Consider the following 17,364-nt stretch of genomic DNA (forward strand, 5'->3'; position numbering starts at 1 on the left):
GTCCAGACCAGTGAGGGGTTGTGATCACCTGCTTTATAACCCTGGGTGCCTGAAATGCTCTGCTGCTGTGGCTCACAGCCTGGGTGTCAACAACCAGCAGATTAGCATGGAGTATCCTGAGTGTCTGCATGCTGTGAAGCCCTGGTTCTGCACTCTTGCCCCAGGAGCCTGCCTACAACGCAATAGCCCCACTCTAGTCACGATCACCCAGTTATCATATGCAGGGGTGACCCTAACACACTTTAAGTCCTGAGTTTCTCCAGATCCGTCAGCCCTGAAGTGTCCAGGTCTCTTGTGGAACAGTCAGAGAAATAATGATGATTGTTTGCTCCTCTAAAGAGACAAAATACACAGCTTATCACTTTAACACAAATGCAGCACTGGCATGGCTTAGATTTAAAGTAAAACAAGTTTATTAACAAAAGAAGATAGGATTTTAAGTGAGTTCAAGTGAAAGGGATAGAGTTAGAAATGATTACAAGCAAATAAAAATGAAAAATGCTTTCTAGAAGAGACGAAAACTTAACAAAACTACAGTCTTGATACAAGAGAAGATTCTTTTCACAGTAGCCATATTAAAATAATGCTTGTAGCTGTGCTTGACTCAAATGAGTTTAATTGGGAAATTAATGACTTTTTTGTGTGCCATCAACTTATTTATTAAATTGCAAGAACTATAACTGGTTAACAGAATAAGAGTCATTGTTTTAATAGTATGGACAAAGTAGTGGTTGTGAGTAAAAAGTGGGGCCAGAAATAATTTAATAATAAAGATTTACCAAAATCATGTCAATGGGCTGAGAGTAGTTAGCTTTGTTCTGCAGTGTTTTCTATTTTGAGGCATATTCAAAAGAGAAAAATAACATAATAGCATTTAATTGCTGAAGTTGTTTGAGAGGTAACATTTAATTTTTGCTGTGGTTGGGAAGCAATTTAAAAAAATACAATGGACGGTGGAACCATGCTTCCAACTCTTATCAAGTTTTATTAAACTTCTTTGTTTCTATACTTTTTGTGTTGATACTTTCTCTAAGCAAGTTAAAATGCCTAATTTTAGGCTGGAAGTGATATTGCAATATTAAATTTTAAATGGTTAACTGCTGATTTAATTCTTTTTATATTTAAAGTACAGTATATTATTTAAGCATGGTATAAGAAGTGCACAAAGAGCAACCTTGTAAATACGTGTTTTATCCCATTTACCTTTTTGACAGGAGAATTAGATGACAGAGAGCAGGCAAAGCTGGAAGTAAAAGTATGGGATCCAGATAGCCCCCTTACTGATCGTCAGATTGACCAGTTTTTAGTTGTAGCACGGTAAGCTTGAAATCCTCTAATCCCAGAAAAATACTTTTTTCCTTCTATAAACCCTGTAGACCATTGACTGCTTATTCTCCTATCTGTTGTTCCACAACGTGTTTAACATTCTATGTTTATCTTGCAGTTAGGTAAGAGAAAATCATTAGAATGGAACATGATGCATATCTATTTTAAAGTAAATTATATAGGAAAGGAATATATTTCTGAATTTCTTCCAGACTTCATACTTTTGCAGATCTTGCCAGAGTTTGATGGAGGGCATTAGCCCCTTCTTAAAATTTTAATGCTCATGTTCTCTTCCAACTCCACTTTCCCCTCAGAATAAATGAGGCAGGATTTCAGCACTACCTTTTTCAGTCTGGTGCGACAGTATTTGAAATTGCCGAAAGTAACAAAGACTAAGATTACAATTCAAGCAAATGTAAACAAATGGAATGACCTGAAGAACTTGTAACATTTGCATATAAGTCAACTGTCACACACAGTGCAATTATTTTCAGTGAATAGCAGAAGATTTTGAAGCATACCACAGTAATTCAATACTGTGTCCTAGGCTTCATTAGGGAAAAATTCTGGATGGGTAAGATTATAAACTAGCATACCGTTAGGATATGTCTACACTGCAGCTAGGAGCGTGCCTCTCAGCCTGGGTAGACCGAAATGTGCTAGCTGTATTTGAATTACGGTGCTAAAAATAGCACGGTGAATGTTATGGCACGGACAGCAGCACAGGATAGCCGCCAGAGTACAAACCCACCTGAAATCCTGGGTTCATACTGCGGTGGCCAGCCTAAGTCGCCACATCCACCCTGCTACTTTTAGCATGTTAGTTCAAGCAGAGCTAGCACGTTTTTTTTCTGCCTGGTCTGGGCAGCTTCCTCCCAGCTGCAGTGTAGACATATCCGTGGAGGCCTGTGACAGAGCCCCGTTGAAGTTCAGAGATGCCTTTTTTCAAACATTTTTAGATGGATTTCTAAAACTTCTACTCTTTCAGAAACAGTGACATTTTTACATTGAAAGAGTAAAACCATTACTCTCATAATGTCTCTTTTTCCCTGTCCTATAATAAATGCTTACAGTAAACCTTATTGCTCCACCTACCACAAACTAAGGAAGCAGAGAACTACCTGTCAATGCTAGTGTAAAGGCACCAGCCTGCCGCCTTCCCTCTCAGTAATTTTGCTTCTCTATTCTGAAAGCAGAGTGCAGCCCTACATCTTTTTAGTCTAAGAAGTTTAACTTCTCTTCTTCCCAGCTTTTGTTCGTTCTTGTCTTCTTTCTGGACAACATGTGTCTGGAGAAGGAAAATCAGAGGGAGAGGAAGGCAGAGAGGAGCTCTGCTTTCAGTTCCACAGCCTGTCATGTAGGGAAATGGGCTTGTGGGTCACACCTTCCTCTGAGCTCAGATGCTAGTTAATCTAGGATCAGTCCTCCTCTGATCAGTAAGTGTGTACTGTTCCTGTGACATATTGCTCCGCCCTGTATTGCTTCTTGCTTGCACAGCAGCATATTGCTCTTGCCAGCAAGTAGATCCACTAGCAAGCTGGAGAGATGGAAGTTTGAATCTGAATCCCTTCAGAAGAGCATGCTGCCTTATCTATGCTGAGCAGACCCCTTTCGGGAAGCTGAAGAGATGCAAGGCGGAGTCTGAGCAACTTCAGAAGGGCATGCTACTGTACTTCCCTGCACCTCGTGCACTTCTTGGGAGATTACAGAGGTGCTGGGTCAGAACTTGACCCCATTCACTTAGTAGTTAAGTCCCTGTGTGGAAAGTTTCCTTTGTGGTGGGGGTGTCTTTTGGGGATGCCAGTTTTTCTCATCTATTTAAAGTCTTTTAGGGTGCCCATCACTGGTATTTGAGTGCCTTTTGACATTTAGAAAGTTTATGGTGCCTCCCACCCAACCAGTCAGGCTGTTTCGCAGCTAGCAAGAGTTCCCTCCAAGGTCCCTCCACCAATCTAGCCACAGGTTGCAAAGTCAGAGCTCTACTGCACTAAGTCATTATGGGATAGTTCCTTTGTAAATCTCTGAAGACCCAGTTCTCCTCATGTCCAAGCATGTGACACTGGGGTGACTTTGGATTCTCCATTCTGTGTCACTTTTCTTATAGGTGGGACACTTTGAGTTCCAGTGGCTTCAGGTACATCAGAGCTGTAAGAGCCACTTTTAAGTGGCCTGGTGGTATACTTTGGTAGACTGATTTAACTGAAAGATCTTCTCCTGAGTCTGTAGAGACTTAACCAAGCTACAGTCATTGGGAATCTGCTATCTCCATTGGTCTCCCAATGAGAAATGGATTCCCCCTGACTATTAGGGAAGTCTTCTCTGCTTTAGCATTTAGACATTTGATCTTTGTCTGATCCGAAAAGATTTTCTTCTGATTTACTTTAGAAGATCATCTTTCCAGTCAAAAGAGACTAGATGTGGGACTGCCAATTAATAGCAGTGAGTCACCTTGAGTATTTTCCCTACAGGAGACAATTCCTTTCTCGCTGACAATTTCCTCTGTTATCAGAGCTCCTCTCAGGGGAGCACATTAGTTCCCTAGAGAGATACCTTTCTCTATCTTATATTGCACATAGTAATAGGCAGTAGAAGATTTCCCCTTGCTTTACCAGAAGCTGGAGTCAGTTTCAATTACATTACATTTTCAGATGCTGGAGCTTTTAATCTCCCCTGTCTCTCTAATAGGCTATCCCAGAGGTTCTCAATTTGGGGGTCATGGATACCTTGCACTTCCCATACTTGTAAATGGGACAGAGATCCTTATTAAATCCTAGCAAAATGGGAGTGGGGATTCCAGTATGGACAAAGGTTGAGAACCACAGGGCTGACTTACGTGATCAGATCTATTCACTTTCACTGTATGGTAGTTCAGTTTAGATTTCATCCTTTGCGTATTAAGAGTTCTACATTTTTTTGTATACATTTGCTTTTTTGGTACATTCCACTTTCGTAAATATATTTTGGGGTGCAGTAAAACTGTAAGTCACCAAGGACCCCCAGGACTTATGACTCTTTCTCCCTTCATCCAGCAAGGATTGGTCAATTTTCAAGAGGGCCATTCTCTCAGCCGTGTGATCAGTCCAGCCGTTTGTAGTCTCCCCTTGCTCATCTCCAACTAAAAGGGGGTTTTGAAGATTAGTTAAGATACTCTTTATGCAGTATAGTTATTTTAATGGCTCTCTGCCTCAACTCTGTTCTCCAATTCCTGTTAAATGAAAATTTCATACTTACCATTGCTTAGTTCTGTTTCCCATAAGGAAAATTCACCTCACCTGTATGTTTTCTTATTGTTTGTTACATCCATTTAAAAGTTCGAATGGGGAAAGAGTGGAAAATTACGTACCAGTATTCTATTTATTTTAGTCCTCTTCTTTCCTTCTGCATCCTTTCCACCTGCCTTCTGCATTTTGTTCTTAGACACTTCTACCTCAGACAAGAAACAATACTAAACAAGAAAAAATGGAATTTTTCACCTTCTAAATGGAGATATGCCAACTGTATGGATTTGTCTTATGACGAGAGATTAAGTATTGCTTCATCAACTACAAATGTTCCATTTATCTTTAAAAAAGAAATCCATATATTCAATAAAATATAATTAAGTAAAATATTTAAAATGCGCTGTTAAGTAGCGGCGGTAATTGCTACTATTGAATATCGCCAGAATTCTATTCTTGTAGGGTAATTAAAATATACTTACTTCTGTAGGGTATGTGGGTTTTCTACTGAATATAGTCAATAGGAATATATGTGATTTCCAATGCTGTTTAGAAAATTGCTTGTTCAGTACACTTAATATTGGGATACTTTAGGATTCTATTCATATAGGGAAAATCAAAGGAATTGAAGAGGAAATTAAACTAATGGCAGAGATGCGGGGTAAAATCGTATAACTGTGGTGGGTTCTCTAGGGGGGAAGGTCATGAGGACCAATCCAGTGTCCCCAAAACAAGAAAATGTTTGTGGTAAGGGTGAGTAAGAGTACCTAGTGACAGCCACATGGTTTGGAAATAAGAGAAATGGGTTTACTGCAAGTTCCACCCACTGTACCTGGCATTAACACTGGTCTGTCTTTGTACATTTTATACTGCTGGATGTCATCTCAGCTAAAAAATGACTAATTTGCATATGTAGGCTGAATTTACACTCTTTGTGCATCTCCCCTGCAGAATTTGACCCATTGCCTAAATGTAATTCCTTTCTTCTTGATTGTAAAGTCTATTGCAGAGATTCTTTCCTCCTTTTCATTGAAATTAGAGACGAGGGTGGGGCCGTAATAGTGTCTTAAGTGATGTCTTATGAATTTAAGCCATTTCCATTTTTCGGATTTTTTCCCCCTCTTTAAATGAAAGTGATTCAGATTTACCATATGTCCCCTATTCATTTTCTTGGCAAAACTGCTGAGGCTGCAAAGTGATATGTATCAGATATTCAATATAATACCTTGCTTTTCTTTGTTCCAAAGCCTCCAGCCCATTCCTCTTCCCAGAGAAGAATAACAGTGGACAGCTTTCCTTCTGTTCAGCAGTCATTCCCCTAGCACTCTAAACTTTTGGAGGTTGAAAAAAGTGTCAGGAAGTAGGAGTAATATACCTACAGATAGTTGCTTTAGAAATGACAAGAAAAATTAATCTTCTGGAACAGCAACGTTTTATTATCAATCTACTCTGCATGTCACATTCTGCTCTATCCAATAGTTGAAAATCTCTGGGGTATTTTTGCAGCTTTAATTATCATTGTGCTGGTAGCATATGTCTGCATTAAAAAAAAGTATTCTAAGGCTTAAATAGATTGAAACTCCCTGGAATTAAGGAAAGGAGCTTGGATCTTAACTGGCTGCATATAGACTGGTTGTACAGGCAAAGATAAAAGATGCTGTTTTATAGGTTCATTTGTGACTCTTGGGAAGTGGGGCATTGACATAAAAACAAGGCAAACAAAAGAATAACTGCTTTCTTTATGATTGGGCACTGTCTAAGAAGCTAAGGTGGGTTGAACCCCATAACTATGCTTAGATCCTTTGGCCTGAAGAGCTGGGCCTGGGGTCTGCTTCATATATGTATAAATGTATTTTGAGAACTACTGTGAGCTCTCAGACAACCTTGTATAGGCCTGAAAGGTGACCTGTTTTAAATGAGCTTGGCAGAATTCAGTTTTTATTTTTGTATAATTGCAACAGATAAATCAATGTTCCTTTTAAAGCTTTTTTTAATCCATTTAAATTTTCAGTTATGCAAAAGTATGAGCTTTAAGCATTTTTTCCCCCAATTTTTACCAAAGTAAATTTTCACAATTCCAGGAAATTATGCGGGGGCCAGACAATAATTAAATAAGAACAATAGATCTTGAAATTCAAAGAGTTAAAGCTTTATAGCTGTTAAAACACAAATTGTCAACATCACATGTCAAAATATACAAAATAAATATCCTTAAATCAAACTGTAATACGTTCTCAGGCAGCATTTTTCTTACTTTGCCTATCTGTAAATCCTGATTATCGATGAAAATATTTTATCATCTGTTTGTGTGTGTGTTCAGTGAAATCAGCATTTACCAATACAAATATATGATCCTTCCATGCCTAGTTTTAACTAAACCTGTCAAGATGGTTGTAGAAGAGTGTAGTTAATCTTTACCTCAAGCCCCTGAAAGAGAGGAAGGGGAAGGATTGAGCTTTCTGAGAAATATAAACTCAGAACAGAGCAGGTCTTGAACTCCATCTCACCTGGTCTGATGAGACTGAAATTCCTGATGCAGAAAAGGGACCAACAATTACACTGATCTGAGATCCAGAACTTGCTATATAAAATTCTGGGCCCATGCCAAAACACCAGTGCTGTCTGAGGAGCTAGTGACTATTTTAAGACTTTGATACCTTGCAAACCACCTGGGTTAAAAGTGATTGTTGTATACTCATAATGAATCCAACTTTCCAGTGGTGAATGACATTATTTTCTAATGTTGGTAACACATGAACTGTACCTTAAAATTATATCATTCTGTTATCACCTTGCTTTTTTTTTTTAACCTCATTCTCCTCAAATCTGGCCTAGTTTTTATTGACCACCAGCTTTTGAGAACTAATAAAGCCAGGACCAGTGTTAGCTAGTGCTGAACACAAACTGAAAACTTGGAGACCCAAGAGTTAATCTATGATTCTTGGTAGCTTCTAAATATTGTGCTGTAGTAGAAGTGGCTGGAGGGAGGGAAAGAAAACTGTATTTGGAGTAACTACAATTGCCCAGGGTCACAATTAAATTAAATATTTGATTTTTTTTTCTCCATTTACCTTTATTTTTTCCTATCATCCACTATTTTTTCCTCTTGGCTGAATTGTATAGAGGCGTCTCTCGAACATGAAAGACAAGAGCTATTCACGACATCATCAGCCCCATAAGACTCACGTGGCTGCTCAGCTTTTGTGGTGTGAGGAACCCAAACCATAATAACTTTTTTTTTTTTTTTTTTTAAAGCAGGGCTATCAGCTTGGAAATCACACTTCTCCCTAAAATTTTTTCACTTAAAATTGTTTTCCAAGTAGCAGGTACAATTACTATGACAAAAAGATTTGAGAAATGATTTTGCATTTGACAGCACTTTGTGTAATCAATTTCATTGTTTTCTCTCAATAGTGAGACTCTTCTTTTATTTTGTGGACAATTCACACAACAACAGGGAAGAGGAAGCCACTTTAAAAATAGGAAAACCTGATTATAAAATCCCAATTGGTAGGGGAACTCTGGGTGAGAAAATTGACAAAATATGACATGAACTTCCCCTTCCCTTCCTACAGCTCTTTCTTCCTTCTCCCCTGTCACAGATACAGAAAAAGCCCTCACCTCTGAACCCTGGTTCCTCCAGCTACTACCCTATCACCCTTTTCACTTTCACATCTAAGCTCATTGAACTTTTTGTTGACAAGAGCTGTATGAAGTTCCTCTCCTCAATTCCATCCTCAAGCCTCACCATCTGGATTCCATCCTCTGCACTGAACTGAAACCTCTCTTGCCAAAGTCTCTAATGACCTCTTCCTAACCAAAGCTCAGAATCAGTACTCCATCCTGATCCTCCTTAACCTGTCAGCTGCCTTTAACACCATCAACCTTTCTCTTCTTGAAATCTTGTCCTCCCTTGGCTTCCATAACTCTGTTCTCTCCTTGTTCTCCTATCTCTCAAATCGTTCCTTCAGCTTGTCCTTCGGAGGATCCTCCTGAACACCCCTTCAACTTTCTGTGGGGTTTCCTTGATCCATGTCTCTTCTCCCTCTTCACCTTATCTCTGGGTAATTTCATCCACAAACTCAAATTAAACTCTATCCTACCTCCTTCTGTTCAAATTAAAATCTTAGCCTGTCTCTCTGACATCCCCTCGCAGATGTCTAGCTGTCAGCTCAAGATCAACATGGCTAAAACAGAGCTCTTAATGTCCTCTCCACCCTCAAGCCTTCTCCCCTATCTCTGTTCTCTGTCATTATAGACAACACCACCATTCTGCCTGTCACTCAAGCTCATAATCTGGGTTTCATCTTTGACTCAGACTTCTATACATCCTTACCACCAGGATATCTCTAAATCTTATGAAGTTGTATGCGCTGTAATTGTAGCTGGGTCAGTTCCAGGATATTAGAGAGACAAGATGGGTGAGGCAATCTCTTTTATTGGACCACATCTGTAAGTGAGAGAGACAAGCTTCCGAGCCACAGAGAGCTCTTGTAAGCTTTTGTAAGAGCTCTGTGTGGCTTGGAAGCTTGTCTCTCTCCAACAGAAGTTGGCCCAATAAAAGATATTACCTCACTCACCTTGTCACTCTTACATCCTGGGATCGACAGGCTCTACAACTTCACTGCATGCAACAATGGAAGATACTGAATTTAACTGTCTGAAATGGAAACTCCACAATAAGAAAAAGGAAGCAAAAACTTAACAGTGACAACTACTTCCTGAGCAAATGCAAGAAACAATACATCATCCCCAAGGGGTCTCACTGTCTATAACGGACTTCAGAGAAACTTACTGCACCTCACATACTCCAGAAGGGACCACCTCAAACAGGAAATCATCACATGCTCCCCACACACTGGGGAAAAAAAAACAAACCCAGGAAGATTACCTGGAAGTCATTAAAGAAATCTAAAACATCGATCAAAAAAAAGTGACAACAGCCATCCAGCACAAAAACAAAAAGTGGAACCAACTACTCCATATCCCACAGAATACCACCTCCAGGAGAAACCATGGCACCGATACCCGCCACATGGACACTACATGACACCCAAACATCATCAATTTATCAAGACTACCCCCGCACTGGAGCTGACTTATCTGTACTCTCTAACACAGCATTTTTCAAAGTACGGTTTGCAACCCAGTACTGGGTCGCAGAATGTCAGCCACAGGGTCGCTTTGCTTATTCAAATTATAATGATCTGTTCTGCGCAGCACTCTAAATGACCGCGCAGCAGGGACCTGGAGAGGAGAAAGGTAGGGGGTGGGCAGGAACTGGGGAGTGGAGCAAGTTGAGGTTTGCAGGGCTGTTGTGAGCCTCTCCCCCAGCCCCAGAGCTCGCTGCTGCTGGCAGGGAGAAAGGGATCCTTCCCCGGAACTCTGTGCAGAGGGGGAGAGGCCCTTCCCCCGGAGCTAGCTGCTGCCGACGGGGAGAGGGCTGGGTGGAGTCCTCTGGCCCCAGCCCTGCGGCAGCCTGCCTGCACCCTGAAGTCCTCATCCCTGGCACCCACTCCAGAGCCCACATCCCCAGCCAGAGCCCTCACCCTCCGCATCCCAAACTTCTGCCCCAGCCCTGAGCCCCCTCCTGCACCCTGAACCCCTCATCCCCAGCTCCACCCTAGAGCCCTCACCCCCGAACCCCACCCTCTGCCCTACCCTGTGCCACCTCCCTCACCGCGAACCCCTCAGCCCCACCCCATTAATTTTGTTATGTGCACCAATATGGGGTGATTTGTCACACATCACCTCCATATTGGTGCACGTTACAAGATTCATTCCTCACATGAGTGGGAAAAATTAGAGGGAACGCTGATTACAACATCATTAGAATAACATTACAATTATAACTGCATAACATAGTGTTTCTGGTATTTGCACAGAGTTGCATCTTATACCTACTACGTATTACGCACTACACATGTGGACAACGCAGTTTGAGTATAATCCCCTAAATTGCTCTTCCAATCCTCCCGTTGCTGTGTGGAGACTAAGATTTTTGCACGATTTTTGATAAACCCCCAAAAAGCTGGAAAATATGGGTCATTTTGTAATAAGAAAAAGAAGTTTGGAAACACAACCATCAAATCCATCAACATCTGTGAGGGAAAGTGTGCACACCATGCACAACAGAAAATTCTAGCAGTAAAAACGAACAGGCTGCTTCCGCCTCATCTGAACAGCCAACTAAAAAGAAAAAATCGTGGCCGAGGCAGTACAGTGTTGCTGTCTCAAAATATGGCTTCATAGTTGTGCTAAAGCAAACCAAGACCCAAAGCTCTAATGTGGTGTTTGCACCGAAGTGCTTGCAAACGAGAGTTTAAAGCCGTCAAAGTTGAGGAGATATTTAGAAACAAAACATACAGAACTTGTGGATAAACCGTTGGATTATTTTCAAAGGAAGCAACAGGAACTTAACTTATCAGGTCAGGTTCTCAGCTGGTCAACCACCTTGAACGATAAAACACAACTGGCATTGTATTTGGTTGCATATCGTGTGGCAAAAGTGAAAATGGCCCATACAGTTGTTGGGGAAAAGTTATTCTTCCAGCATCTGTAGATATGGTGCAGACAATTTTTGATGAGAAGTCTGCTGAAAAATGGAAAAGTGTTCCTCTCAGTGATACATGATATTGCAGAGACTTTGGAAGCTCAACTGGTAGCACGGTTACAGTCAGTTGGGTATTTTGCTATACAATTTGACGAAAGTACTGATATTTTGGATTGCGCAATGCTGTCAGTTTATGTGAGGTACATATCGCAAGATGATTTTAAGGAGGATTTGCTGTGTTGTCTGACCCTACCGACAAATACAGTGGGGGCATAGATATTTGATGCACTGAATGACTGCGTAGTTGGAAAATACAAACTGGAATGGGGTAACTGCAAAGGAATAACAAGTGACAGTTCAGCAAATATGACCGGAAAGAACAGTGTAGTTGTGAAAAAAATCTGTGAGGCAGCTGGCAATGACATTGTTTGGAATCACAATTGTTTCATACCCCTGGACGCCAAAGCTTTGCGGTGAATTCCTCCTGATCTTATGGCAGTACTGAAGAAAGCAGTCAAAATCGTAAACTTCATTAAAGGGAGCTCACTTAACAGCAGGCTTTTAGAAGCACTGTTCTCAGACATGGGAGCGGAACACAGGCATTTACTGTTTCACGTTGAAGCAAGGTGGCTGTTGCGGGGCAGAGTGCTTACCAGGGTGTATGAACTCAAGAATGAGATTCATGTTTTTTTGGTGGTGAAAGAGTCTAACGTGGCAACTTTGTTTGTCAGTGCCAGTTGGTTAATAAAGTTGTCATACCTTGCTGACATTTAAAACTGAGAAAATGAACTAAGCTTGAAGTTACAAAGAAGATGCAATGATTTGTTTCGATATTGTGACAAGATACAAGTAATTTAAGTCATTGGCACTATGGCAAGCACGTCTGAAAAGTAATGGGCCTAGCTACTACATGTTCCCAACACTGTCATGACATACTGAGGAGAGTAACACCCAGTGAGGAAAAAGTGAATGAAATGAAAACTATCGTACAGTTACATCTCACTGTTCTGTCTGTCTCTCTTAGTCGCTATTTCCCAATAAACAAGTTTGAATATTTGAATAAAAAACACTGGGTGAAAGATCCATTTGCTTTAGAAAACCCTGAGGCAACGATGGAGTTAAATCTGACGCCTGAGCAAGAGAATGAACTGCTGCATCTCACCTGTGATAACACTCTGAAAACACGGCACAAGTCCATAAACTTGTCGTCATTTTGGATCAGTGTTTCCAAAGAATATCCACTGCTAAGTAAAGTAAGTGTGCTCTTGTTGCTGCCTTTCACTCACAACAACCTACGTGTGTGAAGTGGGCTTTTCAACTATGACAAGATTAAAAAAAAAAAGAACCCTACTGAACAGTGAACCTGATATGCGGGTAGCCCTTCCATCCTGTGATCCTGACTCGAATGAGATCATGAGGAACAAACAGGCCCACCAGTCACATTAAGTAAGTGAAACTCAACCTCATCGCCTTTGTAGTGTTTTGTTTAAAAGTAAATGGCTTTGTCTGGTGTTAGTTATGTAAAGTGGGTTAAGCTGGAATGTATTGCAATATTATGATTTTATGAAAATTCTAGTCAAAAGATAAAATTATGTTGGGTCACAGGCATCAAAAATTTTCTTCAACTGGGTCCTGAGAAAAGAAGTTTGAAACCCACTGCTCTAAGGGACTGAACTCCGGATACCATACTAACGTTGAGAAGCAGAAGAATTTTTCCACCATCTCCACCTCAAAGAATTCTTTCACAACAACGACAACACCACTCACAATTACCACATCCCTACTGACAATCATAAGAAAAAAGAATCATCTGACTGGACACCATCGAGCGGACAAAACCACACTCTTGATCATTACATTGATTGATTGCTTCTGGAAAAGAACTGACTGTGAACCCAGACTGAAAGAAGAGCTCTGTGTGGCTCAAAAGCTTCTCTCTCTCTCACCGACAGAAGTTGGTCGAATAAAAGATATGTCACCCACCTTTGTGTCTAAATCTTACTGATGTTTTCTTCATAACATATCTAAGATACGGCCTTTCCTGTTTATCCACACAGCTAAAACGATCATTCAGGCTCTCCTCATCTCGTGTCTCAGTTACTGTAGTATCTCTTTCTCTGGCCTTGACAAATGCAGTCTTGCCTTACTCACATCCATTCATAATTTCTGCTGCAAAGATCATATTCTTAGCCCATTGCTTTGGCCCTGTGACTTCTCTCTTTGCATCTCTCCACTGGCTCATCCTTCTGTATGGCATCAAATATAAGCTACTTGTCTTCACTTTCAAGGTATTTCATGGTGTGCATATCCCCACCCTACATATCTCTCATTCACTATCAAGATGTCAACTCCTGCCTCTGATTGGCCAATGATACCAGTCTCCGTCACCCCTTTGATAGATTTTCAAACAAGCACCTTCATGCTTTTTCCCGTGCTGTCCCTTGCACAAACAGGCTGCTGGGGTGCTGAAACCAAAGCCTGTCATGCTGAGCAATGTTGTCTCCCTGTTTGCTTGTACTCCCCTGTCTCTATGCACTTGTCTTCTCTTGCCTTATACTTAGATTGTAAGCTCTCTGAGGCAGGGACCATCTTTTTGTCCTTCGCACAGTGCCTAGCACAGTGGGGTCCTGATTCATGACTTGGGCTGCTATGCACTACATTAATCCAGATAATAAATGTATATGAAATTAACTTTATTTTTGTTAAACTATATTTTTAAGTTGACTGTATTACTTTTAGTTTTGTGAAATGATTAGGAAGTAATGCATAGTTAATATTAAATAATGAATATTGAGTTCATAAATTATTTGATGACACTTACATTTTAAGGTCCAATATTTCATGACCTGACCATGCTAGAAATATTTTGGCAGACTGGTTCTTCTAAGAACTAGTCCTGGATTAATAATCAGAAAGAAAACTTTTCAATCGCTGCAGTGCTGTGAATAACCCTTCTCTAGCTATGGATATTAAGTTTTGCTGAGTTTCCCCTTGCTTTATCAAACAAAATAAAATCTTTTGAATAGCAGAAACATGCCTAAATCCTAGACTGTGACACCATATTATCTTAAACTGTTTCTTGTCCTTCTGCTGCAATCTCTTTTTAAGTGTCCTAGAGAATACCTTCTCAATTCAGAATACATCAAATAAACAAAGCAAGAAAAACCTAATTAACGTATTCCTGATCCTTTTGGTCCAGCACAGAAAGTTCTCATACCTATTCAGCAAAGTATGGTATTTGTATAAAGAATTACCCCCCACACGCCTCCCTTTTTGGGCGGAGGGAGGGTACTACTATTATGTTATCCAGTCAGGGGCAGTTACCCTATTTTTTAATCTAAAATCACAGTACACTTTAATTACTCTGAGCAGCTAACCTGCTTTATTAGTTTTCACTAATGTGACTTCGTGGATATTTTTCTTTCACAGTTTCTTTATTGTTTTGATATTTTGCATTAGGCATAGTGCTGATAAATGCTACATTTATAGTTCCCTTGAAGTTACCAGATTAAATGGAGTGTCTGTGAGACAAGACACCATTATTTAAAAAAAGCATGTTAATTAGGGATGTACTTGTTCTGACTTCATTGGCAGAACAGTGAGGAGAGCTTTTGAAACCCAAGCCTAGAGCACGGGGAAACCATTATAACACTGCAAGTCAGTGCAGGGATATGGTATTATTTGTTTTCCCAGAGGTACCATTTCCCAGTGCACCATTTGTTTTCCCAGAGGTATTCAGGCTATTTAATGGGTTGTCTTCTGAATGAAGACAGTACCTGAATTACTCTGCCTACCACTGGAATACTGCTATCTTTAGGTTCATGTTAGTTGCAACATTACAAAATAATTTAGAATAGAAAATGAAGAAGAATGTGCGTACAGTTGAAACTACAAGGGAAAATTAGGTGGAGTGTGAACACCACAATTGGAATTTGTCATGGATACTTGGGCTGTCCCCATTACTTTAAAGAAAAGTAAGAACTTAAACAAATGTAGGTGTCCCAGACCTGGAAGATAGCTTCTGCAGTGCTCCATAACACCTGGGTGTTGCATTAATTGAGTACTGATGAAAAGATAGTGCTACATACTTAACGAGCAACACTGCTTCTACACTCCCTGGGTATTTACTGTAGCCCTAGTATTCAAGTAAAAACATACATTTTCTTCTTGTTTTACATATGTGACGCCACGGTTAATGCATATGTAGGCCAATGGTGAATTCCAAAATGAATTTTGGCAGCATCTAATACTACTACCAATTTTGTATCTTATTTTTTATTTCTCTTGCAGCAAGGTAAAGAGATTTTGAGTCATGTTGGTTGGTGGCATGTTATAGAATTGATTTCAGATTTTTAAGGTGTTAAGTGCACTTTTTGGTCATATTGTAGAAAAGTACAAGCAAACTCATAAGTGAACATTTATGAATTTTATGTTCACCATGTCTGCATTTTTTAAATGGAAAATATAAAAATTAAATGACACCACTGAACCGTCAGAAGTCATTAGCGAAGCACTTGGAACTGGAGTTTGGTAAAGTGCTATACCAGTTTTTGACAGCAGTAGCCTCTTCTGCAAGCACAGAAAGAATATTTTTTCAAAGCTAAGAGATTGACTGGGAGTTGAAAAAGCAGGAAAACTAATCTGTTCTCTTCCGGTCTATGACTAAAAATGAGGAGGAAGGCATTGATCAGTTTTAAAAATCTGAAGGACAGCCTAAGTAACCTAGAAGACTGTTGGTCTCATTTTCAAGAGACTCAGGCAAGTAGGAACTTTAGTTCCAATCACTTTCATTTGGCATATTTGCAAATTTTCCCAAGCTAACCTGAAATACTCCGTTCAGTTCACTGACTACACTTAATCTCTCAGTTCCTTTGATAATTAGCTTAGTTGTAAATATGAAACATGATTTGATAAAAGAAGTTTGTGAATTCAAAATATTTAATGTTATTTTGTTTCATAAAAATAAGTTATACATTTTGTGTGTTTTAAATTCCAGTTACCATTCTAACGTAGCTTGACACAAATCATGAACAAAAAGTTAATTATGTAATAAATAAGCACTGTATCATTCATCATTTTCTAACATATTAAAAATGTACAATTAATAAAAATCTGAAAATATTAAGCTATATAATTGCTTAAATAAATGTATATAGTTATAAGGTACCCTCCTAGGTAGCAAAAAGATGTATCAAATCTGGTGTAAAGGCTCTATTTAGTTGTGAATCAACATGTTCTTCTTCGAGTGCTTGCTCATGTCCATTCCATACTAGGGGTAGGGGTGTGTGTTTGTTTTGTTTGTTTGTTTGCGTGGACAGTTGATGGAGATTTTTCCCTCAGTGATATCCATAGGACTGGCTCTAGCACCCTCTGGAGCCAGTCCCGCACCCTCTCAGTTCCTTCTTACTGCCTGTGATGGTTGCCTGGAGTGATCCTTCTTGCTTTTGCAAGGCTTCTTTCCCAGTGGTTTGGACTTTTCTGTCATATATTGTATAGTTAGCGCAGTTACTGTATATAATTCTGTGTTAGTGTATATAGTAGTGTTAATAGTTGTCCCTGTCAGAGGGACATTTGCCCCAGGGGCTGGGCATGCCCCAGTCCCCAGGCTTCAAGCCATTTACCTCCCACGGCAAGCTGATGCCAGTGAGTAACCCACACTCTAGTTGTCTAAAGTGCCTCGGGGAAACTCAGATTAAAGAGAAGTGTCAGATCTGCAGAGGCTTTAGACAACACACTCAAAATGACAGGGACATTTGTCTAAAGGCCTTACTCATGGAGGCAGCCCTCAGACCAGTCATGGAGCTGAGCCACTCCGAATTGGTGCTGAGCACTTCAGCTTCAGTGCAAAATGCTCCATGAGCACCGTACTCTTCACAGCACCATTCTCCATACCCGGTGCTGAGGAAAAAGCATAAGAATAAAGAGCACAGAGATGGCGCTCTTTGGTGCAGAAGAGGGACAAGCAGGGAATGACCAGCGTAGTGAGACCTGTGCCGGAACACTCGTCCTCCCCAGAGCCACTGTTGGCTCCGGAAACTCTGCCTAGAGTACCGAGTCCGATCTGGAACCTGCCTCCAACTCCTGGGAGTGGCTGTGGACTGCAGACACCTGTGGACCCCTTCAACCGTGGAGGCTTTCCAGATGGCAAAGGACCTGACGTCCCTCTTGATTCTGCTGATCCCTCACTGCCCACTGCCAGCCAAGACAACCAGGGATAGAAGAGAACAAGGGGTGGGGAGCTCTACAGCAGCACTGTGCGGGACAAGC

The 17,364-nt window shown here is 40.5% G+C and overlaps 1 protein-coding gene across 2 annotated transcripts in view; it reads left to right on the plus strand.

Moving 5' to 3' along the window:
* MTA3 (metastasis associated 1 family member 3) overlaps positions 1 to 17,364 on the plus strand; it is a 259,662-nt gene that overhangs the window by 80,996 nt on the left and 161,302 nt on the right. For both annotated transcript variants that reach the window (XM_074949344.1, XM_074949346.1), the window contains exon 7: positions 1,215 to 1,317. In XM_074949344.1, coding sequence (XP_074805445.1) covers positions 1,215 to 1,317 — 103 coding nt within the window. The remainder of the gene's footprint in view (positions 1 to 1,214; positions 1,318 to 17,364) is intronic.

Source organism: Natator depressus, chromosome 3, assembly GCF_965152275.1.
Source record: "Natator depressus isolate rNatDep1 chromosome 3, rNatDep2.hap1, whole genome shotgun sequence".
Taxonomy (NCBI): domain Eukaryota; kingdom Metazoa; phylum Chordata; order Testudines; family Cheloniidae; genus Natator; species Natator depressus.